General features: G+C 37.9%; 1 protein-coding gene across 5 annotated transcripts in view; it reads right to left on the bottom strand.

The window, feature by feature from the left end:
* The window catches only part of PPP4R4 (protein phosphatase 4 regulatory subunit 4), a 103,924-nt gene that overhangs the window by 14,759 nt on the left and 70,354 nt on the right, over window positions 1–18,811 (bottom strand). For 3 of the 5 annotated variants that reach the window (XM_070357889.1, XM_070357890.1, XM_070357893.1), the window contains 5 exons: window positions 15,674–15,779; window positions 14,057–14,204; window positions 8,698–8,842; window positions 4,595–4,636; window positions 4,420–4,494 (listed from right to left, as the gene is read on the bottom strand). In XM_070357889.1, the coding sequence (XP_070213990.1) occupies window positions 4,420–4,494; window positions 4,595–4,636; window positions 8,698–8,842; window positions 14,057–14,204; window positions 15,674–15,779 (516 nt within the window). The remainder of the gene's footprint in view (window positions 1–4,419; window positions 4,495–4,594; window positions 4,637–8,697; window positions 8,843–14,056; window positions 14,205–15,673; window positions 15,780–18,811) is intronic. The other 2 variants (XM_070357891.1, XM_070357892.1) reach the window with 1 other exon arrangement.

Raw genomic sequence — 18,811 nt, 5'->3', positions numbered from 1 at the left:
ACTTATTAATAACTTGTATAACTTATAATAAATTACAAGTCCTAAAATTTTTAGAGCCTGTTTACTCTTTGCAACGTCTACCACTGACTATCCTGAGCTCTAATCTTTGTTTTAGACTGCTGAATAACACAATCGCTTTTCAGAGGATTTCCACTTAAGTTTTTAATCTCACAGCACAATTTTTTGTAGAGAAATAGACAATATAATAAAATAAATGGGAATATTATAACTGAAAAACACAGTACTGGAAACTTTAAAACCACTGGATGGTCTCAATAGCCAAATGGAGAAGGCAGGAAAAGAATTGGTGACATTGAAGATGGATCAACAGAGATTATTCACTCTGAGAAGCAGAGTTTAAGGAGGAAAAAAGAGAAAGAATAAAGCCTTACGGACCTGTGGGATGATATCAAAAGATCTAACACGTGTATAATTATTGACCCAGAAATATAAGAGTGAGCAACAGGGGACAGAAGATATATTTAAACAACGGGTCAAACCTTCCCAAATTGGGGAAATGATACATGTTTACAGATTCATGAAGCTCAACAAATCCAAAACAGGATAAATATGAAGCAAATCATGCCTAAAAATATCAAAATCAAACTGCTAAAAAACAAAAAAATACCTTGGAAGTAGTCAGAGACAAACAACATTATACAAAGAACAATAATTCAAATGAGAGCAGATATTTTATCAGATACTAGAGAGACCAGAACAAAGACAGAAATAACTCTTTTAAGTACAGTATGAAAAAAGGCTTGCAAACTTAGTATTCAATAAAAATATCCCTCAAAGAGGAAGGCAAAAATAAGATGAATTTTGATAAAATTTATCAAAAATTTTAGATAAAGGAAAACTAAGATAATCTGTCTAAAAATACTTGCACTCCATTCTTCAGGCTGAAGGGGAAAAAAAACGAGAGGGAAACTTGGGTCTAAGCAATGGATGATGGTTCTATAATAACCTACAAGACCTTCTAGAACTAACACCAAAAAAAGATGTTCTTTTCATCACAGGGGACTGGAATGCAAAAGTAGGAAGTCAAGCGATACCTGGAGTAACAAGCAAGTTTGGCTTTGGAGTACAAAATGAAACAGGGCAAAGGCTAACAGAGCTTTGCCAAGAAAACGCACTGGTCATAGCAAACACACTCTTCCAACAACACAGGAGAAGACTCTACACATGGACATGCCCAGATGGTCAATACTGAAATTAGATTGATTATACTCATTAGAGCTGAAGATGGAGAAGTTCTATGCAGTCAGCAAAAATAAGACCAGGAGATGACTGTGGCTCAGATTATGAAATCCTTATTGCAAAATTCAGAGATTATTCACTCTGAGAAACAGGGAAAACCACTAGACCATTCAGGTATGACCTAAATCAAACCAAATCCCTTACAATTATACAGTGGAAGTGACAAATAAATTCAAGGGATTAGATCTGATGGGCAAAGTGCCTGAAGAATTATGGACGGAGGGTTGTAACATTGTACAGGAGGCAGTGATCAAGACCATCCTCAAGAAAAACAAAAGCAAAAAGGCAAAATGGTTGTCTGAGGAGACCTTACAAATAGCTGAGAAAAGAAGAGAAGCAAAAGGCAAAGGAGAAAAGGAAAGATATCCTCATTTGAATGTAGAGTTCCAAAGAACAGCAAGGAGAGATAAGAAAGCTTTCCTCAAGATGACAAAGAAAGATAAGAAAGCTTTCCTCAGGTAGAATGTCTGATTAAATCTAAAAACCAACTTCTAGAACAAATAAGAAAACAGCATGTCTGCAAAATACAAGGCTGATATACAAAAATCAACAGTATTCTTTTTTTTTTTAATTTTTATTATTATTTTTTTTACTTTACAATATTGTATTGGTTTTGCCATACATCAACATGCATCTGCCATGGGTGTACACGTGTTCCCCATCCTGAACCCCCCTCCCACCTCCCTCCCAATCAACAGTATTCTTAAGCTCCAGCAACAAAAAACTAGAAAGCAAAATTTAAACTTACAATTCCATCCACAATGCCAAGAAACATAATATACTAGAAATAAATCTAACAAAAGACTTCCTTGAACTCTATACTTGAGACTACCAAAACTACTGAGAAGAAAAGTAAAGACTAAATAAACCAATCATGAGAAGACTCATAAAGTTTAGATGGCAATTTTCCAAATTGATCTACAGATCAGTGATAATTAACACAATTCTAACTAAAATTTCAGGCTTTTTAGAAATTGACAAACTGATTCTAAACTTTGTATCAAAATGCAGAAGGCCTCAACTGGCCAAAGCAACTTAAAATAATAAGTTTGAGAACTGACCCTACCTGAGTTTAAGAATTACTACACAGTGTTCAAGGCAGTTTAGAATGCCCAGAAAGACAAACATAAAAATCAGTGGAATGAAATAGTGAGTCCCTAAGCAGAGACACACACACACATATACACACCTATGAACAACTGATTAAAAAAACAAAAAAGGTGCTAAAGCAATTCAATGGGGAAAAGCCAGCTTTCCACAAATGGTGCTAGAATAACTGCTTAGTCAGAAAAAATACACAAAAGTAACTTGGAATGATTCACAGACCTAAATGTAAAACCTAAAACTAAAATTCCTAGAAAAAAACAGGAAAAAGTCTTTATAATTTGGGGATAGACTAAGGGCTTCCTCTGGTGACTCAAAAGGTAAAAGCGTCTGCCTGCAATGCAGGAGACCTGGGTTCAATCCCTGGGTTGAAAAGATCCCCTGGAGAAGGAAATGGCAACCCACTCCAGTATTCTTGCCTGGAGAATCCCATGGATGGAGGAGCCTGATAGACTACAGTCCATGAGGTCGCAACGAGTTGGACATGACTGAATGACTTCACTTTCACTTTCAAAGGATTCTTGGGTACAAAAAAAGCATGAACTATGCTAAGAGAAAACACGGATATAAGTTGCACTTGATCAATATTAAAAATATCTCAGTCGTATCCAACTCTTTGCAACCCCATGGACTGTAGCCTGTCAGGCTCCTCCGTCCATGGGATTTTCCAGGCAAGAGTGCTGGAGTGGATTGCTATTTCCTTCTCCAGGGGATCTTCCCAACCCAGGAAACGAACCCAGGTCTCCCGCATTGCAGGCAGACACTTTACCGTCTGAGCCACCAGGGAAACCCCTTCAAAAGATACCATTAAGTAAATGAAAAAAGAAGCACAGACTCTAAGAAAATATTCATAAAATGTGTATCTGACAAAGGAATTGTATTCAGAGTTTATGAAGAACTCTTACAACTTGATAATAAAAAGAGAAACAACCCACTTTAAAATCTGAAAATAGACTTCATCAACTAAGATATAAGGATGGCCAATACACAAAGGCAAAGATGCTCAGCCTCATTAGGCATCAGGGATATACAATCTGAAATTGCAATGAAATACCATTACACCCTCACTCTAACAAGCATTACAGAGGATATGAGGTAACTGAAGTTCTCCACCACAGTCAGTGGGGGTGTAAAATGGTGCAGTTACTTTGCAAAACAGTCTCTGTTTTTAAGTTAAGCATACTTTAACATATGATCCGTGCATTCAACTCCTAGGTTATTTTCCCAAAGAAATCCAAGTATACATCCACTCAGAGACTTCTTCACTGATATTCCCAAGCTAGAAGTAACCCAAATGTCCATTAAGGAAGGGATATAACACATGGTAAGTGACTTTCCAGGTGGCGCTAGTGGTAAGGAACCTGCCTGCCAATGCAGGAGATGTAAGAGATGCGGGTTTGATCCCTGGGTCGGAAGATCACCTGGAGAAGGGAAAGGCAATCCACTTCAGTATTCTTGCCTGGAGAATCCCATGGACAGAAGAGCCTGGTGGGCTATAGATGGGGTCACCAAGAGTTGGACACAACTGAAGCGACTTAGCATGCATGCAAAAACATGGTGGTATATCCATAGTCTGGCTACTATTTAGAAATAAAAAGGAGTGATCTCTTCATATACACAACAACGTAGAAGAATCTCAAAAGAATTATGCTGATGGAGAGAAGCATGACCCACAAAGTACTAATAAATGATTCAGTTCATTAGTTGTAGATCACAAAGGGGCACAACAAAATTTTTGAGGGAACAGCAATGTTTGGTATTTTATATGCTGGTTTCATGGATATGTCCATGTCAAAATTCACCAAATTGTACACATTAAGCATTTGCAGTTAATCATAAGTCAATATACTTCAAGAAGGTATTTTTTAAAAGGCTTTCAAATGTAGTTTTTCTTCCAGTTCATGAAAGAACATATTTCAAAAGATTAGGACTCTTCTTTAGTTATTTATAGAGAAAGTAAAAGTAGCGTGATACTGAAATAATTTACTAAGTTTAATAACAGCACAGTTAATACTGGTCAGAAAGAAGTAGGTGTGTATGCATGTGAACACATACCATTTCCAAAAGAAGTAGTTCTTCTCTTTCTTTCTCTTGATCCAACAAATCTTTCTCATAAAACTTTTTCTGAAACTAAGTTTAAAGTTTAAAATGAAATTGTGAAACAGTAATGATGAGTCTCTGCCAATTTTTAAAGATTCCTTTCCACACAAGGTAAAGGGAGTATACTTACAGCATCCATGGACATTTCCATTCTGTCCAACTCTAACACGGTCTGCAAAGAAAATGTTTTAAAATAATTCAACAGCAATTAAATCGACTACTCATTTCTCAAAAAGATTCCTTTTCTAGACAGAGGTTCAAAGAAGAGATTTCTCCACTATGTGAAAGGCTAAATTAAAAAACCTTTAAAGTTCTTCTTAACTCTGTGCTGACTTTTAATCAGCCACTATACATTAATACCAGGATTTCCCTGGTGGGTCAGATGGTAAAGCGTCTGCCTACAATGTGGGAGACCCGGCTTGAATCCCTGGGTGGGGAAGATCCCCTGGAGAAGGAAATGGCAACCCACTCCACTACTCTTGCCTGGAAAATCCCATGGGTGGAGGAACCTGGTAGGCTACAGTCCATGGGGCTACAGAGTCGGACACAACTGAGCTACTTCACTTCACATATTAATACCAGGATCAATTTAAACTTTAAAAGTTTTTAACCTTAAGAAAAGCAGGTCTACAGGATTCTTTTAAATACTAAATACATGCAATTTAACTATTTTCTAATAACTCCCTGTGCCACTCTTTCCTGAATGTTCAGAAATATAATTTTTGAAATTAAAAAAATCTTTTGGCTAAATACATATGAAGCTGGCTACCATTTGGTTTAATATTCTTGGTTCCTTTCCACAGAAACTTTTGATCCTTATGACATTCTAATGAATAGAAAATACTTTGCTCTGAAAGCATTCTCTTAATTTATGTCTTTCAGAATACACTGTCTGAAATAAATTATTTCAATCAAACACTGGCCCATCTAATCCAGGGTTCTATCTCTGACAGAAGACAGTACTTCTTTATAGGAATAACTCTGATGGTCAAGATATAAGTACATTTATTCACATGCCCAAAGCTATCGATTGCAAACATAGTATTTATTTGGTTTTATTTTTATGCTGAAATTTATGAAAATGTTGCAATTCACACCATGAAATATCCCTTTTAAATGAAATGATTTTTCATCTTAAAAAAACTGACCAGACTAAGCTATTTCATTTTTATTGCAAGGCTTTGAATAGCTTCCTGAGGGGTTCCCACACCAATACGTCAGTCTGATAAACATTATAGTACAGAATTTTTAGGAGACAGAATGACTTCCTCATGTGCAATGTTCTTAAAATAACTGTAGTCCTGAATAATCCATTCAGTAATCTATTTAATTATAGCATTTTGCCCCAATTTAATGGGATCAGCTTGAGTTATCTCTTCAGTTTATAAATACTCTCAAAAAAGTAACTGGAACTTGCCTGGTGGGTAGGGGTTAAGAATCCCCCTCTGGATGCACGGGACACAAGTTCAGTCTCCGGTCAGGAAACTAAGATCCCACATGCTGCTGGGCGACTAAGCCCACACACCACAGGGGAGATCTTACACGGGCAACTAAGACCCGATGCAGCCAAATTAACTAATTATTTTAAAAAGTAACTGTCTCACGTTTACTATTTTGAAAGTTAACACCATTGCCTATACTTCTGTAATTAAATGGTAAAGACAGAAATATCTGGTAAAAACAAATGTATGTATATCTATGTTTTTAGATTTAGATGTATGTCCAGATTCTGAGTATCTCTGATTATTTCAGTTAATGAAAGGAGAATTTACATTTCAGTAAAATAAAATTATACTAATTAATACTAAGTTATCAAATCACTTTTTAAAAAAGCTTCTTATGCAACATCGCAAGGGTCTCTAGAAAAAAGAAAAGAAAATAAAAGGGTTCTCCTTCCCCTACCCCCCATCACTGACACCAAGTTGCTGATAACATTAATAAATTCATTTCTCTCACTACAAATAAAGGCTCAAAAACTATGTATCCTGAATTCCACATTCAGATTCATAGAAATAACAACTTGACTTAATCTCATAAAAACATTAGGTAAATGTTTGGCAAAAAAGGTTTTAAAGATTGTAAAGTATTTTCAAGTTTGACTTCACTAACCCAAATGTTTACTGTTTCAGTGTTAAACACTGCCAAACAATCCATATAAGATCACAGGCTTAAAAAAACCTAACAAAAAAGCCATAAAACACAATGTTACATAGTTGAAAAGGGGCAGTTCAGTTCAGTTGCTCAGTTGTGTCTGACTCTTTGTGACCCCATGAATAGCAGCACGCCAGGCCTCCCTGCCTATCACCAACTCCCGGAGTTCACCCAGACTCACGTCCATCGAGTCAGTGATACCATCCAGCCATCTCATCCTCTGTCGTCCCCTTCTCCTCCTGCCCCCAATCCCTCCCAGCATCAGGGTCTTTTCCAATGAGTCAACTCTTTGCATGAGGTGGCCAAAGTATCGGAGTTTCAGCTTTAGCATCAGTCCTTCCAAAGAACACCCAGAACTGATCTCCTTTAGAATGGACTGGTTGGATCTCCTTGCAGTCCAAGGGACTCTCAAGAGTCTTCTCCTACACCACAGTTCAAAAACATCAATTCTTCGGCGCTCAGCTTTCTTCACAGTCCAACTCTCACATCCATACATGACCACAGGAAAAACCATAGCCTTGACTAGACAGACCTTTGTTGGCAAAGTAATGTCTCTGCTTTTGAATATGCTATCTAGGTTGGACATAACTTTCCTTCCAAGGAGTAAGCGTCTTTAAATTTCATGGCTGCAGTCACCATCTGCAGTGATTTTGGAGCCCAAAAAAATAAAGTCTGACACTGTTTCCACTGTTTCCCCATCTATTTCCCATGAAGTGAAAAGGGGTAAGGGGTCTCCATTCCAGCCCTGAAGCTGCCACTTACTAATAAGATCTTAAGCTGATACCTAACATTTCTAGGTCCAGAGCTTCTGCAAAGTCAAACAGGTCACTGAAGGCCCTTCTAATCCTTTCATGGCTAAGTTCCTAGCTAGCTGGCTATGCCAGGTCTCAGCTGTGGGATGTGGGTAGTTCCCTGACAGGAAATGAACCCAGGCCCCCTGCATTGGGAGCGTGGATTCTTGGCCACTGGACCACCAGGGAAGTCCCAGGGCTAAGTTTCTATCAAAGGTGACTTTACCAACAAAGTCTTACCAATTATAATCACTTATAAATAGTCTGTGAGTGAAACATTCATTATTAGCTGAAAAGTATTTACAGAGTACCTAAAATGCAAGCTCTCTCTCATAGAGCTTATATTACCAATAATAAAAGCTTAATGTTTCAGCGCCCCCTGTGCTTAGTCACTCAGTCGTGTCCGACTCTTTCTGACCCCATGGACTACAGCCCACAAGGCTCCTCTGTCCATGGGGATTCTTCAGGCAAGAATATTGGAATGGGTTGACATGCCCTTCTCTAGGGGATCTTCCCAAGCTGGAGATCGAACCCAGGTCTCCCATAGTGCAGGTAGATTCTTTACCAGCTGAGCCACCAGGTAAATGCTTTCTAGAAGGAACTTCCCTCTTCAGTTAGAGCACACATCCACCAAATCCTTACTACTCTAGCAATGATTTAAATATTTTAACATACTACTGGTAGCCCATCAAGTTAAAATAGTGAAGCTATGATTCAGTTCAGTTCAGTTGCTCAGTAGTGTCCGACTCTCTGTGACCCCATGAATCGCAGAGTGCCAGGCCTCCCCGTCCATCACCAACTCCTGGAATTCACTCAAACTCACGTCCATCGAGTCAGTGATGCCATCCAGCCATCTCATCCTCTGTCGTCCCCTTCTCCTCCTGCCCCCAATCCCTCCCAGCATCAGAGTCTTTTCCAGTGAGTCAACTCTTCCCATGAGGTGGCCAAAGTACTGGATGCTTTAGCATCATTCCTTCCAAAGAAATCCCAGGGCTGATCTTCAGAATGGACTGGTTGGATCTCCTTGCAGTCCAAGGGACTCTCAAGAGTCTTCTCCAACACCACAGTTCAAAAGCATCAATTCTTCGGTGCTCAGCTTTCTTCACAGTCCAACTCTTGCATCCATACACGACCACTGGAAAAACCATAGCCTTGACTAGAAGGACCTTTGTTGGCAAAGTAATGTCTCTGCTTTTTAATATGCTATCTAGGTTGGTCACAGCTTTCCTTCCAAGGAGTAAGCCCATCTTAACCCAAGAAAGACAAATGCCATTGCAAGAGGGATACTTACTCTTTTTACAATAGCCAGAACATCTTTATCTTTTTCTTGACAGAGGAGTTTTCTCACACACATTTCCAACTGCTGAAGTAGATGCTTATCTGCAGGAATCTTCAGAGTAGATTTCACTTTGGGCAACAAGTAGCAAAGTTTCATTCTATAATAAATTAAAAAGCATTAACCTGTGAGTGAGTTTAATAACCTGGAATAATAGTCACAAGAATTTGAAAGAAAATTCAAGCTTTAGCTAGCTTGAGAGTTTATTATGCAGTAAATATCTATGGAGGGCACATGAGTCAAGCACTCATTACTTTGGGTGCTGAGACATTGCAGTGCATAAAATCAACACAATTCTCTGCTTCCTCACAGAGCTTTCATTCTAGTCCACAGGTAGGGAGAGAGGATAAACAAATGAATAAGCGTTAGTCGCTCAGTCGTGGCTGATTCTCTGCGACCCCACGGACTGTAGCCCGTCAGGCTCCTCTGCCCATGGGATTCTCCAGGCAAGAATTCTGGAGTGGGCTGTCATTTCCTTCTCTAACAAATGAGTAAAATGTCCATCAAACAGCGTAAGTGCTGCAGAAAACAATAAAGCAAGGAAAGAAGGTGAAGGAGTACCAGAGGAGGGGGGTTACAAGTTTCAAACATGTGGTCAGAGAGGGTTTCTGTGAAGCTTTCACTGAAAAAATGACATTTAAGCAAAGACTTAAAGTAAACTGGGGACTAACCCATGTGAATATCTAGAGAAGACTGTTATAGTAAGAGCGAATGCCCTATGAGGGGAGCTTGCCTTAGGAGTTGCCCCAAATTAACAAATTGGCCCAAGCTGGCTAGAGTGGTGAGAACAGAGCAAAAACAAATTTAGCTAGAGGCCTCAGTATGGAAATAGGAGGTCAGATCATCCAGGGCCTTGCAACTACAGATTGGAAACTGGTTTTATTTTGAGAGCAATGAGAAGCCATGGAGGGTTCTGCACATACAAGCAATAAATGCTGGAGAGGGTGTGGAGAAAAGGGAACCCTCTTACACTGTTGGTGGGAATGCAAACTAGTACAGCCACTATGGAGAACAGTGTGGAGATTCCTTAAAAAACTGGAAATAGAACTGCCTTATGATCCAGCAATCCCACTGCTGGGCATATGCACTGAGGAAACCAGAAGGGAAAGAGACACGTGTATCCCAATGTTCATCGCAGCACTGTTTATAATAGCCAGGACATGGAAGCAACCTAGATGTCCATCAGCAGATGAATGGATAAGAAAGCTATGGTACATATACACAATGGAGTATTACTCAGCCATTAAAAAGAATACATTTGAATCAGTTCTAATGAGGTGGATGAAACTGGAGCCTATTATACAGAGTGAAGTAAGCCAGAAAGAAAAACACCAATACAGTATACTAACGCATATATATGGAATTTAGAAAGATGGTAACAATAACCCTGTGTACGAGACAGCAAAAGAGACACTGATGTACAGAACAGCCTTATGGACTCTGTGGGAGAGGGAGAGGGTGGGAAGATTTGGGAGAATGGCATTGAAACATGTATAATATCATGTATGAAACGAGTCGCCAGTCCAGGTTCGATGCACGATACTGGATGCTTGGGGCTGGTGCACTGGGACGACCCAGAGGGATGGTATGGGGAGGGAGGAGGGAGGAGGGTTCAGGATGGGGAACACATGTATACCTGTGGTGGATTCATTTCGATATTTGGCAAAACCAATACAATATTGTAAAGTTTAAAAATAAAATAAAACTAAAAATAAATAAAGGAGCTTGTAATGAAAAAAAAAAAAAAGATTCAACTTAACATTTGGGAAGTATTATCTGGTTACTGTGTTGAGATTAGACTGTAGGTGGACAAGGACAGAAGGGATAGGATAGGGGAGGCTCTTTCAGTAATCCAGGCCAGAATCCAGTAATTCAGTAATCCAGTAAGATGATGGTGGCACCACCATCACTCTGGTTCTTGAACCAGAGAAGCAGCAGTGAGGCGGTGGGAAGTGGCTTGCATCTGAATATTTTATACAAGCAGGAGGATGTGCTGAGGGCCTGGAGGTGGAATGACAAAAAGGAGGTCAAGGCTCTGACCTGAGCAAGTGGCAAGACAAAATGGTTATTTACTGAGATGGAGAAGATGGCAGAAAGAGCAAGTGTGGATGAGGAAGGTGGGGCTTAACTGGATAGATTAACTCTGAGGAGCCTGTTAGGTAGTTGATGGAAATGCAGTGGGCAGTTGCCTTGATGAACCTTCTGTCCAGGGTGGATGCCCATGCTGGAGATGTGCTGTCAGGAATCTTCAGAGCATAGATGCTATGTCAACCAGGAGCCCGGAGAATTACCCAGGCAGCAAATGCAGTTTGAGAAGGAGAGATAAGAGGAGAGTTTCTATGGCACCCCCATGGTCCAGATGGGCTGATAAGGAACCAACAAGCAAACTGAAGAATTCCAGACAGGTAAGAGGAAATCCAGGAGAGTTAAAAAAACAAACAAAAAACCAACCTACCAACGGAACAAACAAACAACCTTCTAGGAAAAAGTGGTGCAGGAAATGTTCTATTTACTAAGCTAAAATTCTATTGCTTTGTCAGGGCTGTTGTCTAATTTGTGGCTGCTGTATTCATTCATTCATTTGTCTCAGCACTCTCCAGATACTATTTTTTTATTTCTATGCCAAAGCTTGAGACAACTAAGTCCCACTCCTGGAGTTCTCAGGATGCTTTCTCAGCTGAGCTTCAGTACAGGATTCCTCATATACAAGAAAATTTGCTTTTTATTTAACCAAAAAGGCAAAAGATGTTTCTTCCCCAGAATTTTCACCTCTGTACATAGCAATAATAGTCTCACACTTATTCAGGACTCACCACAGATACTGCTAAGCATGGTGGTGATGCTTTTTCTAGTTAAGAGGTCCCAATTACCCCAAAGAGAATTGTTTTCATTTCTGGCAGCTGAAGAGAAAGCTCCTCTGAATACCAATAGTCTTTTTCTAGCCTTGATATTGTCCAGACTCGATGAATTTAAATTTTCAACATTCACTTAAGGAAAAGCAGAAACAATCAGCAGTCCATGCACACTTCATTCTTTATAACCCAAGGCACATCTAGAAAACCTACATTCAACAGAAGCTACCCAAGCCTTAGCAATTATTTAACTCGATGAGAATCCTGGGCCCAGGAGATTAGGAAGATTTTGAAATTAAGGGCCACACTTTTCAGGTAAGCTAAACTCTGCATGTACACTATCTCAGGTATTTATTCCTCAGAACACCCCCATGAATTAAGTACCAAGGAAACTGATGCACAGAGAGGTTCTGTAATTTGCCTGGACGCGCAGCTGGTATAGAGGTCAGGAAGTGTGGCTCCAGCTGCTCTCCTTCTAACCTGCATGATCCTGCCTCTCTCGCCTGTGGCGGCCTCCATTCTATCCGGCCATCTCTACAGAGCTGGGCGAAGGCTTTGGCATCCAAGAGTACATGATGTAGCTGGACCCATTTTTTTTGGCTGGCAGCTGCCCAGGCAGGAGAGTCAAAACCAAGACACAGATGATCTCTTACTCAACAAAACCACCAAGACTCACAGAGCAATATTCATCTTCATTTGGTTTTTGAATTGACAGGTTGCTTTCTCTTAGAGTCAATGCTATGCTGCTAGTCACACTGACTTGAGTAGAGATGATTTCATTCCCTTTCAAATAATTTTTGGGAACTGTCTGATAAGGGATAATTCATCACGTTGGAATCTGCTTTTCTAGAATCACAACTTCAATTTGCAAAAGGTTTACAATGTGGTTGAATCCATTAACTATTTACCAAGAGATAAATTCTAAAGAACTGCCATCAGGGTCTTTCAATCTACTTAAAATCACTTTAATTTAAATCTCAAGTCAAGGAAACCTTAGCTCTTGTTTATACAGCACAGGAAAGATGCTGCTGCTGCTGCTGCTGCTAAGTCGCTTCAGTCGTGGCCGACTCTGTGCGACCCCATAGACAGTAGCCCACCAGGCTCCCCTGTCCCTGGGATTCTCCAGGCAAGAACACTGGAGTGGATTGCCATTTCCTTCTCCAATGCATGAAGGTGGAAAGTGAAAGTGAAGTCCCTCAGTCGTGTCCGACTGTAGCGACCCCATGGACTGCAGCCTACCAGGCTCCTCCATCCATGGGATTTTCCAGGCAAGATGCACAAAATACTAAAGCCAATGCTATTATGTTTTCTGTATTTTCTCTACAAAATAAAACCAATATCTAGATTTGTTCCTCCTAAATAATGCTCATAACATTCTCAGGCTGAACTCTTCAACATCTTTTGACAAATCTTGGTATATGTCTTTCTCAACAACTATGCTATTAGTCTATGCTTATTGCCTGGCCAATTCTTCCTGTTAAAAAGTGTTAAATGATTACCCGTTGCCTACAATGCACATCAGTTGTTTATAAAAGATGCACATATGTCACACAGCATGGAACGAGCATGAAGCGTGGCTGGCATGTGAATACTCAGCAGGGAGCTCTGCAGTCCTGTTCAGGAAGTCTTGACTCTGACTGTGTCTCCTACGGATGTGAGTTCCTCAAACGTGGAACACCGACATAGAGCACAAACACAGAAACCTCATGGCTGACAGTTTAAAATTCTCTTTAAATCAGTATGCAATGTACAAATAACTCAAACCCTGTGTGTGTATGTGTGTGTGTGTTTCATGCCACTGAATTGTACAAAATGGTTAAAATGGCATTATGCTATGTATGTTTTACCACTACTTTTTTTTAAAAAATTAATATGCTTATTTGGGGAGAAAAAAAAGCAAAATACAATTTATTCAGTTTTTTCAATTTCCAAGCAAGCCATTTTCAGTCCTGTTTCATTTAACTTCACAGTTAATTAATCAAATCCAATTACCATTTACTGGATTTCAAAACTGTGAGAGCGCTGAACGAAGGAGAAAGAAAAGAAAAAGACTTGGAAACAGCCCTGCTGAGTAAATGGGCTTATAAAAATGGACAGATCTCCAAGCCAACTTTGAACTATTTTTTTCTCTAGGCTTAAAAGATAGATAAGTTAATCATATCTACTCAATCTTCTCCTGGTATCAGTGTGTGTATCCACATGGCTGGAGAAGCCTGCCAGTCTGGCTGTGACTACAGCTGTCAACCCAATAAACTAAAGGCCTCAGACAGTGTTAAAAAATCACACTTTCAAGTCCTACTGAGGCTCAATTAAGACCACCAAGAATTTCAAAATGAGTACAAGTTCTTGATTATTTTCAAGACTAAGAAAACACTTTTGAATAGCTCAGTTTCTTATTCATGAATAAGATACATTAAAAAAAATACAATTTTTTCAAATATATTCTTGGATTAGTATCCTACCTTACATTTGCTACTGGATCATGTGTCAGTTCAATAGCAGGTAGAAAGAAATATTTACAGAAAAATGATTTGGAAAAGATCTCTATAATAAATTCACAGGTATCCAAAAATCGGAGTCTGTTCCAATAACTTTTTCCTTGGCCCAGTTCTAGAAACAACAACAAAAAAGTTTTGTGTTTTAATTTTTCCTACATAAAACGTCCCGTGACAAAAATCACAAAGCCCATGACAGTTTTTTTATACCCACAATTTGCTTAGCAAAAACAAGAGATAAGGGGAAAAAAATCATATTATATACCCCTGAATTAATGAAAGCATAAAAAACAGAAAGAAATTTATTAAATATTACATTTAATTCAATAAGCATTTATTAAATATTAAAGGAACATATTTACTATTTTTTGATTACCTGCTATGTACTAAGTACTGATACATATTATCTCATTAAATCCTGAAAGCCCAATGGGATGGGTATATATTTATTCCTACTAAAAGATAAGAGTACCAAGATTCATAGAGGTTAAAGGAACAGAGCTAGAATTCAAATGCAGGTCTGTATAACTTCAAAATCTTTTGACCAATGAAATTAACTGTTTTCTTCCTCTTGTCTTCTTAAAATGCTTTGAAATAAATCATATATAAACAAAATTATCACTGAAAATAATTCAGGTCAATATTTAAAGGATAATTTTTTTCTCCCTTATTACACACATATTCAAAAGCAAAATTCTTAATGTTTAAAACCAAATATAATCTCCATTCAAAATAAAACATTCTAAAGAGCAGGCCCTACCACTAAAAACTGAAAATTGAATTAAAATACAGTTAAAAAAAAAAAGAAAGATTAAAGTATATTGAGCAAAATTTTTCTTAAACAGAATTTTATGTGCTCTAATTTTTTTTTTAAAGTGGTGATCCATACTTAAAATGGTAAACTATAATAACCAGAAAATCCCATTACCTGTCTATGCTGGATAATAGTTTAATAAAAGCATTAAGGCACTATGGTCAAAGCAAGTACACAATAATTAACAAATTCACTAAGTATATATAGGTGTCTATCACTACTTCAAGAATTAATTCTTTAACAAAAGGTTTTGTCTTGATTTTAGCCCACAGCAAATTAAAATAAATTTGCATTTGTTAACTGACAATTTTTTAAGACATTATAAACCACTTCAGCTCACTAGATTCACATTTGAGTGTACTATCAAATCTATTCAAGAGGACAAAACCCACATTCTGTATTATTTAATATAAGAACACAAAACAAATTATTAGATTCATGGAAAACCTGCTTGTATCTTGTTTTCAAATTGTATTTATCAGAATAGAAACTGAGCTTTCAACAATAAGTATATGTATTTTAACTTCTCAAGTATAGAAATTCATGAAAGGTAGCCTAGAGTAGATGAATTTTTCATTCATCAAAGATCTGATCCTGTAAAAAAATTTCTAAAACAAACAAAAAGAAATTAGCCTATAAAGCTCAAATACAAATATTTAGCAATACTGGCCTAATTATTCGTAGCAATATGATAACATAAGTCAGATCTAACTAAGGCCAACCAGTTTATTTACTTTCTGTTCTCCAAATGAGAGAGAGTGATTACTTACGTTCAATTAATTTTTGAATCACTTCATGTCTCTGTTCCTGTTTACGATTATAACGTAGAAAAATGCATAGCGTTCGTGAAGCCGCCTTTTGGACAGGTAAGACATTCTTAGAGAAATAAGAAAGACAATTAAACAAGTCTAATGGTATATGCTGTAAATAATTTGACCCCACACATCAATTTTAAGTTATAGACTAAAAGTAAAAGCAGTGCTGTCTGCCTCTGAAATCAGTGTGGATGTGTCTTCATCATTTAATGTTATCAGTCAGGCAAATCAACTCAGCTATCACACTGCAAAGTTCAAGTAATCTGGCAGAGTCACTTCCAAATCACCCAGATTTGATTTATATTTGAGTCACATCTCCTTGGCACCTCATTTTAAGTGATATTCTCCCCAAATACACCTCAGCCACTTCTAGACCATGTTACTCATTTATTCAACAAACATTTGCTAGTACACACCCTATGTCAGGTACCTCACCAAAAATGTGCCACTTCTCAAATCCAGAGATCCTATGACCAGGTATACGTCAGATTCCTCTCACTTAGTTCTGCCTCCTCCACCTCAATACTATTCTTTAAGATCCCTGGTCCATGACACAGATGAAGTTTAGAATCCAAGGGACACCATGGCAATTATTCTTACTAGTGTTTTAAACTCTTTGAGCCTTTGGATTTGTGTCACACCAACTGGGCAGAACCTTAATTCTAAGTAAATCCAACCATCCATCTTTACTATGGCTTCAAACTATGCATTAGAGAAAAATCTCTCAACCAGGTATACTGTATCCAGTATGAATTCACATTCACTATCTTGACTTACATATATATATAACATTCAGTTCTTGAAGATTCAGACTATCATGATAGGGATGCTTGAAATTCAAGTAGAAAAAATATACATTGCTCAGAGAGTATTGCCTATTACCTCCTTTCACATTTTATACAAGCTATTTCCATTCTATCTAGTACCATTTTGTGCAGTTTTTTAATCTGTTGAAGGTAAAAAAGAATATTCACTATAAATTAGAACAGAAAATTTAAGAAATGTACATAAACAGAAATATCAGTGGAATTAAGGAAAATGAATGTTAGATAAATGAACTTAAATAAAAGGATGTTACTCTTTTCTTTCATTTTGTATATACTAATAGAATTCCAAATGCATAAACACTAATTGTTTGAAACAGAAATAATATAAAATATGTATATTTTATACCTCACAGTATAAGGTAATACCTTTGGGGCCAGAAATCAAAGACAAAGGTAATTATATTAAAACAAACAAAAGTCAGTTTAAAGAAACTGCGACCACTTGAGCATGTGAATAATGACTGAAATTGATTAAAACATTGTTCAATATAAAAGATGAGTCTAAATGAAAGGAAAAAATAAAAACAAAATTCATTCATCATCACTGGGTTAACTCTGAAAATTGATAGAGGGAAAGAAATAAGAATTAATCCTCTCTTTACATTAGGAAATATATTTTAGGATAAATTAAAAAAAGCATTTATCTGCAAATCAAGACCACTATGAGGTACCATTTCACACCAGTCAGAATGGCTGCGATCCAAAAGTCTACAAATAATAAATGCTGGAGAGGGTGTGGAGAAAAGGGAACCCTCTTACACTGTTGGTGGGAATGCAAACTAGTACAGCCACTATGGAGAACAGTGTGGAGATTCCTTAAAAAACTGGAAATAGAACTGCCTTATGATCCAGCAATCCCACTGCTGGGCATACACACTGAGGAAACCAGAAGGGAAAGAGACACGTGTACCCTAATGTTCATCGCAGCACTGTTTATAATAGCCAGGACATGGAAGCAACCTAGATGTCCATCAGCAGATGAATGGATAAGAAAGCTGTGCTACATATACACAATGGAGTATTACTCAGCCATTAAAAAGAATACATTTGAATCAGTTCTAATGAGGTGGATGAAACTGGAGCCTATTATACAGAGTGAAGTAAGCCAGAAAGAAAAACACCATAACAGTATACTAACGCATATATATGGAATTTAGAAAGATGGTAACAATAACCCTGTGTATGAGACAGCAAAAGAGACACTGATGTACAGAACAGCCTTATGGACTCTGTGGGAGAGGGAGAGGGTGGGAAGATTTGGGAGAATGGCATTGAAACATGTAAAATATCATGTATGAAACGAGATGCCAGTCCAGGTTCAATGCACGATACTGGATGCTTGGGGCTAGTGCACGGGGACGACCCAGAGGGATGGTATGGGGAGGGAGGAGGGAGGAGGGTTCAGGATGGGGAGCACATGTATACCTGTGATGGATTCATTTTGATATTTGGCAAAACTAATACAATTATGTAAAGTTTAAAAATAAAATAAAATTTAAAAAAAAAAAAGCATTTATCCTGAGAAGAATGCCCTCAACAATGTAGAAGAAAAGAGAATTTAAAAGCCACTCTTTTGTAAGTTCTAATGAAACAACTGATTCAGGCAAGGATCATCAATGGATACTAAACTGAAGGGTAAAAGGTTACTGGGAAACTGGGTATTCAGTGTTGAAGTGTCAGCTTCAGATTATGACAGATCACAAGGGAAAAAACACAATTTTGCAGTGAACTAACAGAGATGTCTCTGCCTGCACAAGCACTCCGAGCTCATTTACAAAGGGACAGGCATCCAGATGTGACACAACATAAAACACACAGCAGCACTGATAAAGAATTCTTGCCAAACACATTTTATCTAAGACTCAGCAAGCCCTTATCAAACCTCCAGCTTAAAACAAACATGGAGAAGAGATAAACAAGTAAATCCATGAAGACATTCTACAGGACAACTGACTAAGTCTCTTCCACAATTCAATGTCATGAAAAAGTGGGGGAAGGGCAAAGAGGGACTCTGTTCTGGATTAAAAGCAAACTAAGAAATGTAACCACCTGAGGCTATGTATAGATCTTACTTGGATCCTATATGGAATAAAACAACTATCACACCCATTTGGGGGATAACTGGTAAACTCTGATATGAATTTTAAATGATATTAAAGATAATTGTTCATTTTGTCAAATGTAATAATTGTAACATGATTATATAGGACAATGTCCTTTTCTAGAGATGAATACTGAAATGCTTAGAGATAAAATATGACATCTA

The sequence above is a fragment of the Bos mutus genome, chromosome 21 (genome assembly GCF_027580195.1).
Source record: "Bos mutus isolate GX-2022 chromosome 21, NWIPB_WYAK_1.1, whole genome shotgun sequence".
NCBI classification, from domain to species: domain Eukaryota; kingdom Metazoa; phylum Chordata; class Mammalia; order Artiodactyla; family Bovidae; genus Bos; species Bos mutus.
The sequence above is the reverse complement of the archived record's forward strand: the minus strand, read 5'-3'. Positions and strand labels throughout refer to the sequence as shown.